At 45.0% G+C, this 21,734-nt stretch overlaps 2 protein-coding genes across 12 annotated transcripts in view; one reads left to right on the plus strand and one right to left on the minus strand.

The window, feature by feature from the left end:
* The window catches only part of SDHC (succinate dehydrogenase complex subunit C), a 50,741-nt gene extending 45,209 nt beyond the window's left edge, over positions 1–5,532 (minus strand). For 3 of the 4 annotated variants that reach the window (XM_008964205.6, XM_003811822.6, XM_008964207.5), the window contains exon 1: positions 2,963–5,481. In XM_008964205.6, coding sequence (XP_008962453.4) covers positions 2,963–3,075 — 113 coding nt within the window. In that variant the 5' untranslated portion in view covers positions 3,076–5,481. Of the gene's footprint in view, positions 1–2,962 lie in introns of all 4 variants that reach the window. The other variant, XM_008964209.5, reaches the window with a different exon arrangement.
* A 1,304-nt stretch (positions 5,533–6,836) lies between these two features.
* MPZ (myelin protein zero) overlaps positions 6,837–21,734 on the plus strand; it is a 30,496-nt gene continuing 15,598 nt past the window's right edge. For 3 of the 8 annotated variants that reach the window (XR_010112120.1, XM_055112352.2, XM_055112359.2), the window contains exons 1-4: positions 6,837–7,531; positions 9,952–10,118; positions 10,458–11,050; positions 11,211–11,271. Coding sequence is in view for 5 of the 8 variants with exons in the window: in XM_055112352.2 (XP_054968327.1) it covers positions 7,435–7,531; positions 9,952–10,118; positions 10,458–11,050; positions 11,211–11,271 (918 nt within the window). In the remaining 3 variants the exon portion in view is untranslated. Of the gene's footprint in view, positions 7,532–9,951; positions 10,119–10,457; positions 11,051–11,210; positions 11,272–11,401; positions 15,234–21,734 lie in introns of those variants that run through there. The other 5 variants (XR_004666573.3, XR_010112121.1, XM_003811824.4 and 2 more) reach the window with 4 other exon arrangements.

Consider the following 21,734-nt stretch of genomic DNA (forward strand, 5'->3'; position numbering starts at 1 on the left):
AAAATAAGTAAATAAAAAAATTTTTTTACGTTTAACCAAAAATAAAAATAAAGGCCGAGCGTTGTGGCTGATGCCTGTAATCTCAGCACTTTGGGAGGCCAAGGCGGATGGATCACGAGGTCAGGAATTTAAGACCAGCCTGGCCAAGATGGTGAAACCCCGTCTCTACTAAAAATACAAAAATTAGCCAGGCGTGGTGGCAGACACCTGTAATCCCATCTACTCAGAAGGCTGAGGCAGGAGAAATGCTTGAACCCGGGGAGGGGCGGTTGCAGTGAGCCAAGATCGTGCCACTGCACTCCAGCCTGGGTGACAGACCGAGACTCCGTCTCAAAAAAAAAAAAAAAAAAAAAAGAAAAAGAACAAAAAAAAAGAGACCCCCAAAAAAAGAACAAAAAGAAAAGTTTAACCAATATTTCTCTTAAGTGGGTCCAAGTTATTGCCATTTGCAACACAAATGAGGAAACCAAAATCATGGAATCAATGACCTTGACTTGTCCAAAATAAATGTAGAACCGGAAATCAGCTCCTAGGATTTCTCAGAAAGTATTTCCCTTTGAGGTTAAATCAGCACATTATAAACAGTTCCAAATCCCTCTAGTGAAATGGAATTAGACTGGGAACTTCTATCAAGAAAAAAAAAATTTTTAATTCCTCATTTATCCTCCTAAAAAAAGCCCTTATGAGAAATGGAGGTGTCCTTTCCATGAGAGCTTCAGATTACCACTAATGAAAAATATACCTTTCTTGGTATTGAATCCTAGTGTGGACTGTGGGGAAAAGAAAGAGAGATCAGATTGTTAATGTGTCTGTATAGAAAGTAGACAAAAGAGACTCCATTTTAACCTGTAACCCTACCTCCAACCCAGTGCTCCCTGAGACATGTGCTGTGTCAACTCAGGGTTAAATGGATTAAGGGCTGTGCAAGATGTGCTTTGTTAAACAAATGCTTGAAGGCAGCATGCTCATTAAGAGTCATCACCACTCCCTAATCTCAAGTACCCAGGGACACAAAACACTGCGGAAGGCCGCAAGGACCTCCGCCTAGGAAAGCCAGGTATTGTCCAAGGTTTCTCCCCATGTGATAGTCTGAAATATGGCCTCGTGGGAAGGGAAAGACCTGACCGTCCCCCAGCCCAACACCCGTAAGGCTGCTGAAGAGGATTAGCAAAAGAGGAAGGAACGCCTCTTTGCAGTTGAGACAAGAGGAAGGCATCTGTCTCTTGATCATCCCTGGGCAATGGAATGTCTCGGTGTAAAACCCGATTGTATATTCCATCTACTGAGATAGGGGAAAACCGCCTTAGGGCTGGAGATGGGACATGCGGGCAGCAATACTGCTCTTCAAGGCATTGAGATGTTTATGTGTATTCGTATCTAAAGCACACCACTTAATTCTTTACCTTATGATGCAGAGACCTTTGTCCTTCTCTCCACTATTATCCTATGACCCTGCCACATCCCCCTCTCCGAGAAACACCCAATAATGATCAATAAATACTAAGGGAACTCAGAGGCCGGCGGGGATCCTCTGTATGCTGAACGCCGGTTCCCTGGGCCCCCGTTTTTCTTTCTCTATACTTTGTCTGTGTCTCTTTCTTTTCCAAGTCTCTCGTTCCACCTAACGAGAAACACCCACAGGTGTGGAAGGGCGACCCATCCCTTCAGTGGACAGCGCTGCACAACTAAAAATGATACTGTATGGATACACTTAATGACTATAATGATCCTCAGCTTCTAAACACTAATTCCAAAACTCCTAAAACGAACTGTTTGGAACCAATATGATCACTTCAAACTAAATGTTAATTTTACCAAAAGCCCCTAACATCGATACCAAAATATATCAGAGAATTCAAAAGCATTCAATTATGGTCAAACCATCTGGAATAAAGAAGACAGCACTGGCAAGACAAGCCTTGGCATACCTTAGACAGAAGATACATATGGAGATGAAAAACAGGGAGAAAATGACGGATTAAGATAACCCTGATTTCAACTCCAAGAGGAATCATTTTGTCACAGAAAAACTAAACAAAGTCCCTCTATTTTTAAACTGGGTGACTGAAGTGGAAAGAGAAATGAGAACACATTTGGGGAAATCAGGGATTGAAATCTCAACAGCATTGAAGCTAATTTTCCATAACAAACAATTTCCAAAAATAAGGCTGGCACAAAACTATGCTGGGATTTGTACCAGGCGTGTCTAAAGGCGCTAGTCGCTGTGACTAGAGAGGCTGAGCAGAGAATGAGACCTAGATAGCGGAAAGTTCAGAATGAAAGAAAATCTAGGGTATTTCTCTGGACAACTAATTCACATTTTAGAGAAAAACTGGGACACTCACTCTCCCTCCCAAGTAAAATGATTAACTAAAAATGAATTCCCCGGGTTGCTCTGGGGCAGCAGAGGTCCGCCCTGGGTGCTAATGCTAATCGCCACCCCAGTAGGGATCCAGGCCTTCTGCACCCTTTGCCAGCAGCCCGCTGGGAACCCAGACAGCGCCCACTCACGGTGGGAGCAGCTAGTGTCTGAAGGCATTCGAAGCAAAGGCAAAATACACCAAGATCTCTCTCTCCGAAGCTAAATGTCTAAATACGCTCTCGAAATCGTAGGACCCATGGGTGGCTGACCTTGAAGTTGTTTTCTCAGAGCTCGGCTCTGGGTGCAGGCCTGAGAGCAATTTGCGTTAGAAGTACTAGAGGAGGTGGGGAAAACAGAAGGGGCGAGAGCCGAGGGCCCCTCGATACGAAGTCAGTGACCCCGAAGCCCTACGGAGCGCACCGGAGCGGCTGGGGGGGACGGGAAAAGGGGTCTCTAGGATCCCCGAGCGCTTGGCCTCCACACCCATGGGTCCTTTCCCTGCCCAGGCACAGGATAAACAGTTATCAGCAAAACGTGAGGGGCCAGTTCAGATCTCCGGAGGGCCGCGGACACCAACTCCCAGTCCCACACTAAAGTCACCTCAGCAACAGCGCAGCCATCCTGGGTTCCGGTCTGGACGGAAGTGACGCCAGGCGGCCCCGCCACCCGAGGGCGGAGGCGCGCCGGCTGGGGGTCGGGGTTGGGGGTGTCATGTGACGAGAGTCTCTTTAAAAGGCTCTGGAGCTTCTCCGCTCAGCTCTGCCCAGCTGGTTTGCTGGTTGTTTTCTGGTTTTTTAGTCTCCTCCTCCGCCTCCTGCAGCCGACTTCTACCGGAATTTGCCAGGATTTCGGCAGAAACGCCGCTGGCTCAAAATCTGCAGTCTACGTTCCACCTGCGTACATATTCATTTTGTATCGCACTCCCAAACAGCAAACGGCGGACTTGTTTAGATTCTTCCTTAAGGACTTCGCAGTCTGTTGCGTTCCCCCTGCCTCCCAGGTCGGCCTAAAAACGTCGTGGTTGGCCGGTTGAGACCCCGAAGAGAAAAGATACTTTGGGTTCCCTCCCTTTCTATTACGAAGCTTTAACCAGACAGATACATAAATTGTGACCTAAGTTGGGGAGTGTGTAGAGGGGCCTCGAGAAGACCTTGCGGACCACCATTCCCGAAAACGAGGAGCCTCATCTAACCACCTCGATTAGACCCCACAATTCCTGGGTTTGAGCTGCCACATGGACCAGGCGCCCACTAGCCGAGGACAATGCTCCCTTGTTCGTTGTTTCAGCGCTGTGTGGGTGACACCCACAGCTAGAAGAACCCGGAGTGAGGGGAAGAACACGCTTTGATTTATATATGTATATATATATACAGTTTTAGGGAACCCAAGCACAGGAATCAACTGCCGAGCACTCAAGACTGAAGAAAGAAGAAGAGCAAATGATAAAGGAAGGGAACAGAGCACAAAAGTTCTTGACTTGTGGGGAGTAGGGTGGAGAGGAGTAAAAGGGACAGGCTAGAGCAACTCCTATTTCTACAAAAAAAAAATACTCAATTATATTAATATTCAGATCTTATGTATATTTAGCATCCCTGCACTTCAGGATTTAAATAGCACAAATTCACTTATTTCTGCATCAGATGAATAATACTACTTTGCATTTCTATAATGCTTGACAAAGCACATTCGTACACTTTAGGATTGAAAGAGGCTCTCTAATCCAATCAAATATCTATGCAGGGATCTCCTCTGCAACACCCCTAACAGCTGATCTTCAAGACTCTACCCCCCCATATTCAATGATGGGTACCTCAAACAACAAGTTTTATTTAATGAACAACTTATTCGTTAGTTATTATATTTAAATACAGTTTTGTGCTATCGAAATTCCAGTCATTGACTTGGCTCTCTGGAGCTTCACGTTAACAAACCCAAGGAATGCCTTTTTCACTCAGATCTTTTTTGGTTTTTCTTTTTCTTTTTCTTTTATTTTGAGACGTAGTCTCACTCTGTCGCCCAGGTTGGAGTGCAGTGGCGCTATCTCAGCTCACTGCAGCCTCTGCCTCCCAGGTTCAAGCGATTCTCCTGCCTCAGCCTCCCCCCGAGTAGCTGGGGTTACAGGCGTGCACCACCATGCCCGGCTAATTTTCTGTATTTTTAGTAGAGATGGAATTTCACCATGTTGGCTAGGCTGGTCTAGAACTCCTGATCTCAAGTGATCCACCGGCCTCGGCCTCCCAAAGTGCTGGGATTATAGGTGCGAGCTACCACTCCCAGCCCACTCAGCTCTTTAAATATTAATAATTTCATTTAGCATGTAGTTATGGACTTTTTGTCAGTCGGTGAAAAGTTCTGTAGGGGATTCAAAGATACAGATGTTTGTACTGTCCCCAAGAAGGTTATAGCCTTAGCAGGATCAATAAAGACATGCAACAAAGAAAGTAGCAACAACCCATTGAAGAGGGTGTAGATAAAAGGGGTGGTTAGATAAAGAGGAAATGATTGCTTACAGTTGGGAGGTGGAGTTAGGTGGAAATTTTGGAGGGGAGAGTTTTGGGGTTTTTTTTTTTTTTTGTACTTTGAATTGCTGTTTTATAGAAATGTTGACTACAACATCCTGTAAACATTTGTCAATGATGATGGTTTTGCCTATGGACTTCATAAGCAATCCCATAATAGAATTCCACAACCCAAATCTAATACTAATGACCAAACCCACCAGGGCTGTGGTCTAATGAGATGCCAGGAAGGTACCAGGACACTGTCCTTCACCTGGGTGAGCCTGCAGTGGTCTCATAGCAGGAATAACAATGACCACCCCACTTAAATTAACTTCTAGAGGTAAGGCACGGTGACTCACACCTGTAATCCCAGTACTTAGGGAAGCCAAGGCAGAAGGATCACTTGAGTATAGGAGTTCAAGACCAACCTGAGCAACATAGTGAGATCCTCATCTCTACAAAAAATTGAAAAATTAGCTGGGTATGGTGGTGGCTGCCTGTGGCTCAGCTAATCTGGAGGCTGAAGTGGGAGGATTGCTTGAGCATGGGAGGTTGAGGCTGCAGTGAGCTATCATTGCACCACTGCACTACAGCCTGGGCCACAGAGCAAGACCTTATCTCTGAAAAAAAAAAAATTTTTTTTAAACTAGCCCAGCATGCTGGCATGCGCCTGTAGTTCCCAGCTACTTGGAAAGCTGAGGTAGGACAATTGCTTGAGCCTCAGAGGTCAAGGCTGCAGTGAGCCATGATCATGCCACTGCATTCCAGCCTGGGCAACAGAGCGAGACTGCCTCAACAAACAAAAAAACCTCAGCTCTGGTTATGTAGACATCCCCATTGCTAACTCCACCCCAACACCTTCAGGTTCTCATGATGTACCAAATTGAATTCACCTTCTTTCACCTGTCATTTAAGGCCTTTCACAAACTGGTTTCAACTTTCCTGTCCAGTCTCATTTCTGACTATGCCACTTCAAGTTTCCCCAAATCAAGTCAAAGTGGATGGCACAAGATCGGCCCTGAATATATCCAACACTTCAGAAACCTACATCTCATACACACACACACACACACACACACACACACACACACACACACACACATTCTCTCTCTCTCTGTCTCACCTCTTTGTCCTTGCTTTTGCTGTTCTATCTTCTGGTAACCCTCCCTATCTCCCTTTCCAAAATGACAGTCATCCTTCAAGGCTGATTCATATCTAACATTGCCTCCTAGACACAACTATTCTTCCCTCTGAACTATTTATTTGTTTGATTATTTATTTATTTATTTATTTTTGAGACAGAGTTTCATTCTGTAGCCCAGGGTGGAAAGCAGTGGCACAATCATAGCTCGCTGCAGCCTTGATTTCCCAGGTTCAAGCGATCTTCCTGCCTCAGCCTCCCAAGTAGCTGGGACTACAAGCATGTGACAACATGCCCAGCTGATTTTTTAAAAAATTTTGGTAGAGGCGAGGTCTTGCTATGTTGCCCAGACAGGTCTCAAACTCCTAAACTCAAGCAATCCTCCTGCATAAGCCTACCAAAGTGCTGAGATTACAGGTGTCAGCCACTATGCCTGACATAAACTTCATTTATTAAAGTTTATTTTGTCTTTAATCTCTCATATAACTTACTCAGTCTTCCTGATGTTGCAGCTGTGTGTGCCCCTCTTTTGTACTCCCAGCGTTTTGTTCGTTACTAAAGGAAGTATCATGGCTTATTATACTTGATTGTTGATGGGTTTGTCCTCTGATCCTCCCATCTCCACCTCCCCAAACCAAATTTTCAACTCCTTGCGGGAAGGACTTCATTTTTATTCCTCTCTCTATTACCTGCATTCTCATACTTTACATATTGCTGGCACTTAATACAATTTTGTAGCCTTGAAATAAATTGAAATGGACTTAAACAGCAGCATGAAGCATTGAAGGACTTCTTGACAAACGGAAAGGTCAGGGGCTTCTTGCCTGGAAATAGTCCAGTGGAGAAAAACTTCTGTCTGGGAAGAATCGCACAGGATGAAGGGAGGTGCGGGGAAAAAAACTCCCATAGGACTTGGTCATCTCAAGAAGTCTGTAATGCAGGCCACATTAGTGGAGATAACAAGGGATATCCTATTTTCAGAGTTCTCTGGGGGAAACCTCCCTCTAGTTCCTAGGGCTGTGAGGCAGCCTCTCTCAGGCAAGGAGGCTGAAGAGGAATCCCTTTTTATGGCCTTTACATTGAGGTTCCGTATCTATCCCTCAGAGAAGTGTGTCAGTGTCCCTGTTTTTGTCCCTCTCCCTCACCACCCCCCACAACATTCCAGCCTGGGGCAGGGGGAGGCCAGTGGACACAAAGCCCTCTGTGTATGGGGTGGTATGTGTCCCCCCACCCCTCCACCCAGACTATACAATGCCCCTTCTGCTCCCTGCACTCTGCCCCCCTCCCCACCACCTCTCAACTGCACATGCCAGGCTGCAATTGGTTACTGGCTGAGGACAGCCCCCTCATGCTGGGGCCCTAGGGGATTTTAAGCACGTTCCAGGAACCCCCCGTTCAGTTCCTGGTCCCCCACTTTCTCAACCCCACAGATGCTCCGGGCCCCTGCCCCTGCCCCAGCTATGGCTCCTGGGGCTCCCTCATCCAGCCCCAGCCCTGTCTTGGCTGTGCTGCTCTTCTCTTCTTTGGGTAAGTGGAGCCACCCTACTCTGGGAGTCTTGGGACTCAGGTGTCTCTCAGCAATCCCCACAGCCTTTGCTGCACTCCCCACTGCAACCAAAGAAAGAACAAGCAGGAGCAGGAAGGTGACATTATATTCAGAAAGAAAAAATATGCGGCTGGGCATGGTGGCTCATGCCTGTAATCCCAGCACTTTGGGAGGCCAAGGTGGGATAATTATTTGAGCCCCAGGAGTTGGAGACCAGCCTGGACAACATAACCAGACTCCATCTGTAAAATTAAAAAAAAAAAAAAAATATATATATATATATATATATATGAAAAGAAAAAAATATGCACGTACAGGGAGGAAGTAGAGGTTTTATTTTAAAAGAAAGGGTAAAAGAGAGTGTAGCAAGCTTCCCTGAGTGGTGGGCATGGCTGGACCCAGGTTGGAAATAGTAGCATGCCCCCAGAGCCATGCTAACAGCCTGGTGGGAAGCAGTGTTAGATTACATAAAGAAATAGGCTCAAACACCTGGGTTTGGTTCCCACTCGTCCCCTAGCAGTGCAGGAGGTGCCTTAACCTTAGTTTCCCAGAAGGAAAAAGAGAGTGCGATCTAAGTAAGGAGCCCAGGTTTGTGGTCTCAGCTCCTCAGATTTTTTGTCTCTCTATGGCTCCTCACCTGTTGTGTGGGTGAATGGAGTGAGGTTCTATGAGATTCTAGGATCTTATCCCTCTAAAGCTGTCTTCCTTCACAAGCTGACCAGCCCTTTCCTTGCCCCCTGGCAGATGTTGGGTGAGTAAGAGGTCAAAGCAGGATTATTGGAATGGCCCCTTCCCTTCTCTGAACTGCCCTGAATCCTAGTGCAATGAGTGAGCCATAGGCAAGTGGGGGTGGTGGGGAGGACATCAAGGGAAAGGGGGCTGGCCAGAATGCCCAGGGTTCTCTGCTGTCAGCTGCTTGAGCCCTAGACTCTTCTGGGTTGTACTGGGCTATTTGGGGGTACCCTGAGAAAATGTTAAAGATAGAGAGTTGGAGAAGGGCATAGTGAGGGAAATAGGGGGAAGGAATCTTGATGTATAAGGAAGAGGGAGGGTTCTGTCTCAACACTTGTTCCACTCATAGAACCATTGAGCACAGCTGAGAAGGGCAATGGTTGATATTGTAACAGGAGGAATAGAAGTTAGAGCCAGTGAATTATCTCCCTTGTTACACGAGGGGGATTCCCAAGAAGGTTCTAAGGTGGAAGTTCCAGAAGGTAAGTACATGGTATTGCATGCTGAGGTGAGAGATTCAGGACAGTTGGGGTGGGAGTAGGGGTGGCATGAGCCCCCCAGCGTTGGTCAGACAATGGAACTTTGTTTGGTTGCCACCTCCCCCTCCTGTAGAACAAAAAGGTCTACAGTTGCCCCTCCCTGGGGCCAGCCCACACACATAGTCTCTCTGGAATGACCTTCCTTGTGTGGGTAAGTCTTGGGGATGGCACTGGGCCACAATGGCCAAGAGGAAGGTGAGGACAGTTGAACCATAGAGGGCTCACATGTAGGGTCATCTGAGCTGTAGGCTTGGGGTCTTGCTCTGCACCCAGCTGAGAGGGGTATGAGGCCCTTCCCTTCCTGACTCTCCAGTCAAGAGCAAGCTGTATGGCAACCAGGGATTCAGCAATGAGGACAGTTGTGCCAGGGAAGAAGACTTATATTTTCTAGTTATCTCCATTTTTTTCTGCAAGAAATTTGAGTTTGCTGTATTGTGAAATCCAATGCAGCTGTTAAAATAAGATTGATATCTATGAATCAACAGGGAAAGCTCTTCCAGATACGTAAGTTCTTAAGCAAAAAAACACTAGAATACAATGCAATATGTATGTGGAAAAAAAACTCCACAAAACTATTTGTTGTAAGTATGTGTATATCTTGAGTTTATTGAGTTTATACTGAGTTTGATTCATATTAAATGGATAACTTGTTACATCTTGGAAGGGAATACAGGAAAGGAATTTGTTGGGCTAAGTGTCAAAGGAGACTTTTGTTTTATTTCTATTGCTTGAATAGTTTATAAGAAGAGTACAATATGTATTACCTGTATAATTTATAATAAATTTTAAAAATTTAGAACACTGCATCTAAAGGATAGCTTAAAAGTTAGATACTGACCCAAAGAGGAAGTGAGACTTAAAGACAGAACCCAATCTCTGGAAGTCCTCAAGAGAATTCTGTTACTGCTGATTTCATCTTCTCTACAGACATGCTGAAGAGCTTGACAGACACAGCATTTATGCTCATCTGTTCAGTTAGTCCCCAGAGACTTGGGGCTCAGAATTTGTTGTTTCTTTTCCAAATTGGCCTCTGACCTGTGACTCAGCACTTGATTTCCTACTGATCTCACTTCCTCTGTATCCCTTACTGAGCCCATAGGTGCATCTGATTCCCCACTTTGTGCTTGCAGTGCTGTCCCCGGCCCAGGCCATCGTGGTTTACACCGACAGGGAGGTCCATGGTGCTGTGGGCTCCCGGGTGACCCTGCACTGCTCCTTCTGGTCCAGTGAGTGGGTCTCAGATGACATCTCCTTCACCTGGCGCTACCAGCCCGAAGGGGGCAGAGATGCCATTTCGGTGAGTGCCTGGGGGAATCCTGGGGTTGGATAACAGAAAGTGCTTCAAAGAACAACAAAAAAGATAACTTGGGCTAAGGAGGGGGAAATCCTTTTTGAGCCATAACCCCAACTTTGGCAAGGTAAATGACAGTCTTTGTCACCCTGACTACATTGTCCTCCCTTCTCCAGCACTACCCTTTCCAGCCCAAGATCCCTTACCCTGAGGCTGGAGTGAAGCTTTTTTTTTTTTTTTTTTTTTTTTTTTGCTTTTTTCTTTCTGTAACAAATTATGGAGCTAAGCTTTGACAGCTGTGTTCTCATTAGGGTCCTCTCACATGCTTCCCCTCATTCCTCATAGATCTTCCACTATGCCAAGGGACAACCCTACATTGACGAGGTGGGGACCTTCAAAGAGCGCATCCAGTGGGTAGGGGACCCTCGCTGGAAGGATGGCTCCATTGTCATACACAACCTAGACTACAGTGACAATGGCACGTTCACTTGTGACGTCAAAAACCCTCCAGACATAGTGGGCAAGACCTCTCAGGTCACGCTGTATGTCTTTGAAAAAGGTGTGAGAAGGGATGGGGACAAGGGTATGGGAAGCAGTTTGGGAGGGGATCAGGGAGGACTGACAGGTTGGGGGAAGAGGCAAAAAGCCCGGCCTAAGGACCTTTATTCAAGCTCTGGGAGCGTGGGCAGAAGGCAGTTTTGGCTGGGAGTCCTACATCCTCAATGCAGGGCATACACGCGGACTAGGAACCACAGATACAGGGCCCTGCTCATTCTCCCACTTCTTTTCCCACCCCTCCTAGTGCCAACTAGGTACGGGGTGGTGCTGGGAGCTGTGATCGGGGGTGTCCTCGGGGTGGTGCTGTTGCTGCTGCTGCTTTTCTACGTGGTTCGGTACTGCTGGCTACGCAGGCAGGCGGCCCTGCAGAGGAGGCTCAGGTAAGGGGCGGAGCCTAGCTCCCCTCCCCCTCCCCCCACTATCCCCCATCTGGGCGGAGACTACTCCAGTGGGTGGGAGGGCCAAGGGGAAGAGGAAGCTGTGTCCGCGGTGCAAGGGGTTCCGGCGAGGCCAAACGTACAGCAGTCTCTCTTCTTGCAGTGCCATGGAGAAGGGGAAATTGCACAAGCCAGGAAAGGACGCGTCGAAGCGCGGGCGGCAGGTTAGCGGGACTTGGGGCCTGGATAAGATGGGAAGGAGAACCCTGGGAGCCGCCGGGCAGCAGTGAGGGGTGGGATGGGAACAGTCAAGCCCCAGTCGCTCGGTGACTGATGTGTGCGCCCCTCCCCTAGACGCCAGTGCTGTATGCAATGCTGGACCACAGCAGAAGCACCAAAGCTGTCAGTGAGAAGAAGGCCAAGGGGCTGGGGGAGTCTCGCAAGGATAAGAAATAGCGGTTAGCGGGCCGGGCGGGGGATCGGGGGTTAGGGGTGGAGTCCGCCAAAGGCCCAAAGGTGATGGTCATCGAGATGGAGCTACGAAAGGATGAGCAGAGCTCGGAGCTCCGGCCTGCTGTCAAGTCCCCCAGCAGAACCAGCCTCAAAAACGCCCTCAAGAACATGATGGGCCTGAACTCGGACAAGTGATCGCCACCCCCCCACCCCAGGCCCTGCCAGAGCAGGGGGACCTAGGCTCCTCTTACCCCCGTCTAGGTGCTTTCCCTCTTTGCTCCCCCGCCCTGCCCTGCCCTCACCTCCCTTTGAGATGTAAGTTTCATTCCAGAATTCATTCCCCAGGCAATTGTATTCTCCCCCACCTTCACCCCTGTCTTTCTGGGAGCCCAGGAGCTAATCCTACCCCTCACCTGCCCCGGGGGCTGTGTGTTTGGTGCCTGTCCACCTGAGCACTGAGAAGAAAGGGACTTTGATACCCTCTGCCTCAAGTCCAGGCCACCTGGCATTCCCATCTCCTGCATCCCCCAGCCTGTCCCCCTGGCTGTTTCCTCTCCCGTCCCTCCCTCCCCTCTACCAGGTGGCCCAGCTCCATACTCTGTCCCCCCAGCTAATACCCAGAGCACCCAGATCAGACTCTCCTTCAGGGTTTATTTAGGTTATTATTTTTTATTTTTTAATCCATTCTTTGTTTGTTTACCTGTGCTCATCCTCTGCCCTTACACCCGTGACTGAGGACCAATGACGTCATGTGGCTTTTGCAATTCACGCCCCCCTTAAGTCCTTAATGAAGAGCCAGCCCAAACAGAGGGGCCCCTGATCCTCACACTTCGTTATAGCATTGGTTCCCCCTGACCACTTTGGAGCACTGTTCTGGGACTCCAGGTCTTGAGGAGAGAGACAGAGAGAGAGAGAGAGAATGGATCCTCATAGGTCAGGGAGTGGGGGAGGGGGCAAATGAGCCTTAAGAAATGGTTTTTAAACAACCAAACAAAAAGCAGGAAAAACAAATGGGAAATGGGGGGGCGGGGGGGGGGAGGAAGAGGCTGCACTGCAGCCACAGGGGATTCTTAGGATTTTTCTACATTCTGTATATTTCTTCTCAAACCTCCAAATGTCCTTAAATGTTTAATAAACACTGACATTTCCAGAAGCTGCTGCCTTGTCTAGAATTTCCTAGTCCTCCTGGGAATAATTCCTGCCCCTTATCCCATCCCCAACCTTCCATACTTGGCTTCAGTTGTTTAGTTTGTTTTTTTGGGGTGGGCTTATATAGTATACTAGAAAGAACTCTGAAATAGCCTCACAAGACACATTCATACCTTCAGCAAATAATCAGTGAGATTATACTACGTTGTAAACTCTGTCAGTCTCTGCTTTTACATGAGTTAAAACGCAGAATCTGTCTTCACCAAGATCTGAATTTTAAAACATCCCAGCCACTCTCTAGCTGTGTGATCCCCAGGACAGTTACCTGACTTTGGTAAGCTTGTTTATGTACTTGTAAACAACTGAGATAATGATATCTGCCCTGCTTAATTCCTAGGGATTTTATAATAATCAAATGAGATCCTGTGTATGGAAAACTTTGTAAACTGTAAGTTGATATACAACTAAATATTAAGGTGTTCAATATTTGTTTCTAGTGCTTGCCTAAGGTAGTACACTTTACAAATTAGCACAAATCCCATTCACCTCTCTAAACAATCACTGCTTTGTTTTGTTGGTACATGATTTTACTTCTGTTTACCTATTAATAGGTATACTATTAATACCTCATTAGCTAGTTTGTTGGTATGTTGATTTAGGTATACCATTAATATCCTCGTATCCTGAACTGATTGTGGAAAAACATATACGTATCATTTTCCCCTGGGGATTACTGATGGCACAAAAAAACCCAAAGTGCCCACAAGTAATTTATTCCCCTTGTTAAGAAGCTAAAGATATGATTAACACCAGCTTTACCAAAACCCAGAGTGCTTCTATTTGTTTGAGGGGTGTCTTCAATGTCTTTAAAAAAAATCAATCTGCCTTCATTTAAATATAAAAGCTAATAGAGTATATATAGCCTTTTGTTGGGGGGAAGTGGGAGAGGAAACTTAGTCACAACCCAGTAATAAAGTTGGGAATATCTTAAGCCCAAGATTCCTTATTAGTTAAGATGCTAAACTGTCCATTATTCATTAGATAGTTGCAGCTGGGTTCCCTGCTTAAACTTCCCAGACTGTCAGGAGAGTCAAATGAGGTTGGATGTGGTGGCTCATGCCTGTAATGCCAGCACTTTGGGAGGCCGAGGTGGGCAGATCACTTCAGGCCAGGAGGTTGAGGCCAGCCTGACCAACATGGCTAAACACTGTCTCCACTAAAAATACAAAAATTAGCCCAGCATGGTGGTGAACGCCTTCTAACCCTGGCTACTTGGGCAGCTGGGGCACGAGAATTGCTTGAACCGGGGAGGCGGAGGTTGCAGTGAGCCGAGATCATGCCGCTGCACTCCAGCCTGGGCAACACAGCGAGACTATGTCTCATAAAAAAAAAAAAAAAGGAGAGAGAGAGAGAGTCAAATGAAATATTATGCTACTTATGAGATAGAGTATAGCTAAAAGCTTCTCATTTAATTACACTTTTGTTCTAAAATTTATCAGTCACCTGCATTTTGCTAGCTCAGTTTATTCAATTATTTTAATATTTCTTATTCCATCAAGAATCCTGGTACCCTGGGACAACATTTTGCAATCTTTGCATTAGGCATTTTCACAAGCATTGCACACTTAATGTGGGTTTTTCCAGGACTGTGCCCATTTTCCACAATCCCCAACAAAGTAAGCCACATCCCCCCTTTCTTTCCTCTGCAGTAAAGCATTAAATAAAGTCTAGAATAATGATTCAGATAAAGGGAAATGACATTGTTATATGGGGAACTTTGAATCCCATCTAATTATTACTTTGAAATAAATCGTTCACAATCCTCAGTGCATTGTTAATAATAGCAATAATTTTGCCCAGGCATGTGAGCACTTTGAGAATAATTTAAAGCCTTTTTCAGTGTTAACCATAAAAAAAAAAGATTATAACCCAATTTATGAATACGCATACAAAAAGTCTAAATAAAATATTTGCAAAAGAGAATTCCACAATGAGTTAATAAAATAATAAATTATGACCATGAAGAATTTACTCTGGGAATGAAAGAATAGTTCAGTATCAGGAAATTTACTACCAGGATGTGTTATATCATCAGGGAAAAAATGTAATTCTATCAAGAGGAGATGTAAAAAAAAAAGCAATTGTTTTTTAGTAGCTATTCCTACAAAACATTCTAAGTAAAATAGTAATAGAAATAACCATAATGGACACTATTTTTCAAAAATCATTTAAAAAGCATATGAAATATGAAATATTGCAGCCATTGTCATTAAAACAAAAAAGACAGTACATACATTATCGCTAATAATATTCAGTATTATATTTGAAGAATTTAGCTAGTGTAATAAACCAAAAACAAGGAACAATCTGTATACATAGATGAGAAACTTATCTTTATTTGCAGATAATATAATTGTGTTTCTAGGAAATCCATAAGATGCAACTAGACATGTATTGAACTAAGAAGTCAATCTGGTAGTGTGATTATAAAATAAATTAATTTCAGTCTATAACTAGAAATCTAGCTAGAAATGAAAATAATAGGGAAGCCCACTGATGACAGTAAAAAGAACAGAAACAAAAATTAACAAGAAAGGTACATAACCTGTATGAAAAAAATTATAAGATTTATTAAGTAACAATATGTGAAAGTTGTCAGAATCAAGATGGAGACACTCGTGTTAAAAAAGAAAAACAGGGCCAAGCACAGTGGCTCACGCCTGTAATCCCAGCACTTTGGGAGCTGAGGTGGGTGGATCACTTGAGGTCATGAGTTCAAGACCAGCCTGGCCAACATGGTGAAACTCCATTCTACTAAAAATATAAAACATTAGCCAGACATAGTGGTGCTCACCTGTAATCCCAGCTACTCAGGGGGCTGAAGCAGGGGAATCGCTTGAACCTAGGAGGCGGAGGCTGCAGTAAGCTGAGGTCATGCCACTGCACTCTAGCCTGGGCAACAGAGCGAGACTCCGTCTCAAAAAAAAAAAAAAAACCCAAAAACAAACAAAAAAACAAAAACAAAACAAAAGAAAACCCTGACAAACAGAGCCAGGGAGGGCTATGAAGAAACAGGTTCTCATGCATAAATACTTGATAACAAAAGCTATGACAAAAGAATGCAAAATGGGGACTCAGGGGAAAGGGTGGGTGGGGGTGGTGAGGGATAAAAAAACTACAAATTAGGTTCAGTGTATACTGCTAAGGTGATGGGTGCACCAAAATCTCACAAATCACCACTAAAGAACTTACTCATGTAACCAAACACCACCTGTACCCCAAAAACCTATGGAAATAATTTTTTTTTTTTTTGAGACTGAGTTTTGGTCTTATTGCCCAGGCTGAAGTGTGATGACGTGATCTCAGCTCACTGCAACCTCTGCCTCCCGGGTTCAAGCAATTCTCCTGCCTTAGCCCCCCGAGTATCTGGCATTACAGGCGCCCACTATGCCTAGCTAATTTTTGTATTTTTAGTAGAGACGGGGTTTCACTATGTTGGCCAGGCTAGTCTCAAACCCCTAGCCTCAGGTAATCCATCTGCCTTGGCCTCCCAAAGTGCTGGGATTACAGGCGTGAGCCACCGCGCCTGGCCATAAATAAATTTTTTTTTTAATTCTATGAGAAATAAACATTAAACGTTTTTGAAATATTCCCTTCCCCCTCGTTAAATTATTAAATTAAATGATAAATCTATTTGGATTAGGCTATAATCAAATGGCTTTCTGATCTCCTTGCAAATGAATTTTGCCTACTATATTGCAGCCAAATTTTTTCTTTATCTTTGCATGTTCTCACTTATAAGTGAGAGCTAAGCATCGGGTATATATGGACATAACAATAGGAACAATAGACACTGGGGCCTATTTGAGGGGAAAGAAAGAGGAGGGACGGGCTGAAAAAGTACTCATTGGGTGCTATGCTCACTACCTAGTGACGGCATAATTTGTACCCCAAACCTCAGCATCACACAGTATACCAATGTAACAAACCTGTTCATGTACCCCCTGAATCTAAAATAAAAGTTGAAATTAAACAAACAAAAAAAATGCAAAAACTGCAACCTTGCACAAATGCTGTTCACGACCTTACACAAAAATTACATCTACAAGGACATCTGCCCAACAACTGTCAAACCTCCAACTGGCATTGTCTTTATTGATTATTGTAGCAAAGGATAATTATTAATATTTCAAAACAATTATGTGAGCCTCCTCATTTTGCCTTTAAAAACCTTTGTCAGCTGGGCACATTGGCTCTCGCCTGTAATGCCAGCACTTTGGGAGGCCAAGGCAGGCGGATTGCTTGAGTCCAGGAGTTCAAGACCAGCCTGGGCAACATGGTGAAACTGCCATCTCTACAAAAAATACAAAAATTAGCCAGTCGTGGCTGGGCGCGGTGGCTTACCCCTGTAATCCCAGCACTTTGGGAGGCCAAGGCGGGCGGATCACAAGGTCAGGAGATTGAGACCATCCTAGCTAACACGGTGAAACCCCGTCTCTACTAAAAAATACAAAAAGAATTAGCCGGGCGTGGTGGCGGGCGCCTGTAGTCCCAGCTACTTGGGAGGCTGAGGCAGGAGACTGGCGTGAACCCGGGAGGTGGAGCTTGCAGTGAGCCAAAATCGCACCACTGTACTCCAGCCTGGGCGACACGGTGAGAGTCCATCTCAAAAAAAAAAAAAAAGAAAAAAAAAAAATTAGCCAGTCATGATGTTGCGTACCTGTAGTCCCAACTACTCCGGAAGCTGAGGCGGGAGGCTCGCTTGAGCCCAGGAAGTGGAGGTTGCAGCGAGCCAAAATCGCATCACTGTACTTCAGCCGGGGTGATAGAGCAAGATCTTGTCTCAAAAAAAAAGCATTTCAGTTCAGTGGTAAATGAATTGATTATTTAATAAAATATATTGGCATTGGCACAGTTGACTTACACACCTGGAAGAAATCAAAGTAAAAAGTTTTTTCCCTCACATCCTATACAAAAATAAAATAAAAATTTTAAAAAGACAAATATTAGAAGGAAATAAAAATATTTGTTTAATCTCCAAATGGGGAAGGTCTTTAGGCAAGACAGGAAATCCGGAAATCATAAAAGAAAGTGATAAAAAGTTCAATCTCCCGGGGCTGTGGGCCCTGAAGATGTGGCGCTGTGTAGCAGCTGCCGCCTCGTAAGGCCTGGGCGCTGTGGCCTGGGCCCTGTGCCCTCCTAGAGGAGCAGGCAGGTCCCCCAGACTTGAGGTGGGGGCTCTGCCAGCTCCAGCACCACCCTTGCCCCGAGTCTTTTAACCTGAGTGTTAGCATTTTAAAGAGACCCTGCAGGAGTTCTGGCCTCTGACTAACTGCCCCACCACAGCAGAGACCTGGGCGAGACTGTAACTAGTGATGTTTGTACAACCAAAGACTCTATTTTGTGGTTTAAGGAGAATAAAGTTGACTACATTAAAAAAAAAAAAAAGAAATTCAATCTCTCTCTTTTTTTTTTTTGAGATGGCGTCTCGCTGTGTCACCCAGGCTGGAGTGCAATGGCACAATCTTGGCTCACTGCAACCTTCACCTCCTGGGTTCAAGTGATTCTCCTGCCTCAGCCTCCCATGTTGCTGGGATTACAGGTGTCCATCACCATGCCCGGCTAATTTTTGTATTTTTAGTACAGATGGGGTTTCGTCATGTTGGGCAGGCTGGTCTCAAACTCGTGACCTCAAGTGATCCTCCCACCTCGGCCTCCCAAAATGCTGGGATTACAGGCATGAGCCACCACGCCCAACCTAGTTCAACCTCTTTAATGGCAAAATACATTATAAACAAAGACAAAAGACAACTGGTGATGATGGATAAAACACAAGACATATGAAATGTCTTTCTACACATTTTTTTTTTTTGGTGGGGGGCGGATGGAGTCTCGCTCTGTCGCCAGGCTGGAGTGCCGTGGCGAGATCTCGGCTCACTGCAACCTCCACCTCCCAGGTTCAAGCGATTCTCCTGCCTCAGCCTCCTGAGTAGCTGGGATTACAGGTGCGCGCCACCACGCCCAGCTAATTTTTTTGTATTTTTAGTAGAGACAGGGTTTAACCATGTTGGCCAGGATGGTCTCGATCTCTTGACCTCATGATCCACCAGCCTCGGCCTCCCAAAGTGCTGGGATTACAGGCGTAAGCCACTGCACCCGGCCTCTATACATTTCTTAATATCTCCGAAATTCCTACCTCCAGATACTGCCCCGTTTCTCCGCTTCCCTGTATAGCAAAACTCCTTGAACAAGTCTAGGATACTATATTTAATACCTCCCATTCTCTCTTCAACCCACTTCAATCATGTCTCTATCCTCATCACTCCACTAGAACTGCTTGTTTCAAAGGGCATTAATGATGCTTATTTTGCAGATTCAGTGGTCACTCTTGTCTACCTCATCCTCTCAGCAGTATTCAACATTACCAGCCACTTCCTCTATCTGTTAACACTTTCTCTCTCTCTCTTTTTTTTTTTTTTTTTGTTTTTTTTTGAGACAGAGTCTCACCCTGTCACCCAGGCTGGAGTGCAGTGGCACGATCTTGGCTTACTGCAACCTCTGCCTCCTGGGTTCAAGCGACTCTCCTGCCTCAGCCTCCTTAGTAGCTGGGATTACAGGCGCCCACTACCACACTAGGCTGATTTTTGTATTTTTAGTAGAGACGGGGTTTCGCCATGTTGGCCAGGCTGGTCTCGAACTCCTGACCTCGTGATCCGCCAGCCTCGGCCTCCCAAAGTGCTGGGATTACAGGCGTGAACCACTGCGCCTGGCCAATAAATTAACTTTAAATCAGAGATTGCAACAACTTGGAAAACATCTGTTGTTTGTCCTATATGTTTGTTTATTCAAATAATGCTACAATTGATTGTCATCAGGCAACAATCACTTTGAACTGAATATTGTTTTTCCCCTTTAGATGGGATCTAAATCCTCACTTCTCTCATTTCCTTACCTGCCTGACCACTATGAACATATGAGTTTGCTACCCTGCCTTAAAACATCTGAGAAATTGTTGGACAAATATTCATGTGTAGAAGTAAGGTTGAAGAAGGAAAGGCATGGGCAGACTACACACACAGAGCTTTTCACAGTTCTTCAAATAGGCCAACAGTGATTGTATTCATCCCTGATTATGTTAATTCTGTCATAGTCCCACCAAATATTCTATGATGTAGACTATATTGTAAAGTTCACTTCCAGTAAATTGTCTAATAATATAAAAAGAAGAGAGGTGAATAAATGGCTAACATAAACACATATCTATTATAATAAGCAAATAGAAAATAGGCCAACTTCCTGCAGTCCAGTCCTCATTTCCATAATTGGGTCAAAAGACATATTCCACTTCTACTTCTCATTCTGTATTTCCCCATTCTCACTCAGAACTTCAGATGGTCAGAGTTCTTCACCTGTACAGGGACCCAAACTTCCATTTCTCGCTCAAGGTCTGAGTTCTCAATTGTCTTGCCCTTTTTTTTTTTTTTTTTTTTTCTGTATTTGGTTGCTATATTTGTCCATTAACCTTTACTATTGGGCTGGGAAGTACTAAGTGGCACTCCCAGAGAATCCCCTGGGTTCTGGAAATAGCTTTCCTTGTCCCCACTGTGCAGCAATTCAATTTCCCCTATGTAATCAGGATCAGTCACACCAGCCAGCGGAATACAGTAGCCCTCCTTTATCTGTGGGGGATGCATTCCAAGAACTTTCTGGATGCCTGAAACCAGGGATGGTACTGAACCCTATATATACTATGTTTTTTCCTATACATATATATCCATGATAAAGTTTTTTGTTGTTTTTGTTTTTGTTTTTTTTGAGATGGAGTCTAGCTCTGTTGCCCAGGCTGGAGTGCATTGGCACAATCTTGGCTCACTGCAACCTCTGCCTCCCTGGTTTAAGCGATTCTCCTGTCTCAGTCTCCCAAGTAGCTGGGATTACAGGCGTGCGCCACCATACCAGGCTAATTTTGTATTTTTGGTAGAGACAGGGTTTCACCATGTTGCCCAGGCTGATCTCAAACTCCTTACCTCAGGTGATCCGCCCACCTCGGCCTCCCAAAGTGCTGAGATTACAGGCATGAGCCACCACATCTGGCCTATGATAAAGTTTAATTTACCAGTTAGGCACAGTAAGAGATTAACATAAATAACTACTAATAATAGAAAACAATTATAACAGTATGCCAACATCACTACTCTTGCATTTTGGGGCCATTATTGAGTAAAATGAGGATTACTTGAACACAAGCACTTGGACAGTTGGTTTGATAACTGAGATAGATACTAAATGACTGAAGGGCAGGTAATGTATACAGCATGGATATGCTGGAAAAAGGATAATTACATCCCTGGCAGCACAAGATTTCATCACGCTACTCAGAACAGTATGCAATTTAAAATTCATGAATTGTTTATTTCTGTGATTTTCCATTTAATATTTCAGACCACAGTTGGCTGTGGGAAACTGAAACTTTGAGAAGTGAAGCCATAAATAAGTGGATAGGGGAAACTATTATAATCCTTTTGTTTGGCTTTTTTGTTCAGTGTCATATAAAGCCCCAAATGGCTAGGTAGCATTCTTGTCTTCCAAGTCAATGAAACCATTGCTGTGTTCACTGGTGGACACAATCTTCCTTTGGAGCCAAAGTCCTCCAAACCAGCAGAGCTCAAAGCTGCTGGGAAACAAAAGTTCAATGAGTGGGTTATTAGTGTAACAGTGGAAGAGCCATTCCCACATCTACTTGCTGACTCCTGAACCCATATATTCTGGCTGTGGGGGAAACACCACCATATAATGGCCTCTCATTCAAAACACATACTGCACCTTGTAAGATAGATCCCCATTGTTTCAGGGTATTGTCTGCCAAGTGTTGCTGTGAGTCTTTAGTAAATCAGTCCATGTTTCAAACAGGCATCTGCTTCCAGGTGATGAGAAATGTGGTAAAATCACTTAATTCCATGAACATTGAGCTCATTACTGTACTTCCTTTGCTGTGAAATAAGTTCCTTGATTAGACACAATGCTATGGGGAATGCCATGACTATGGATAAGGCATTTTGTAAGCCCACAAATGGTGGTCCTGGTA

The sequence above is a fragment of the Pan paniscus genome, chromosome 1, assembly GCF_029289425.2.
Source record: "Pan paniscus chromosome 1, NHGRI_mPanPan1-v2.0_pri, whole genome shotgun sequence".
Taxonomy (NCBI): domain Eukaryota; kingdom Metazoa; phylum Chordata; class Mammalia; order Primates; family Hominidae; genus Pan; species Pan paniscus.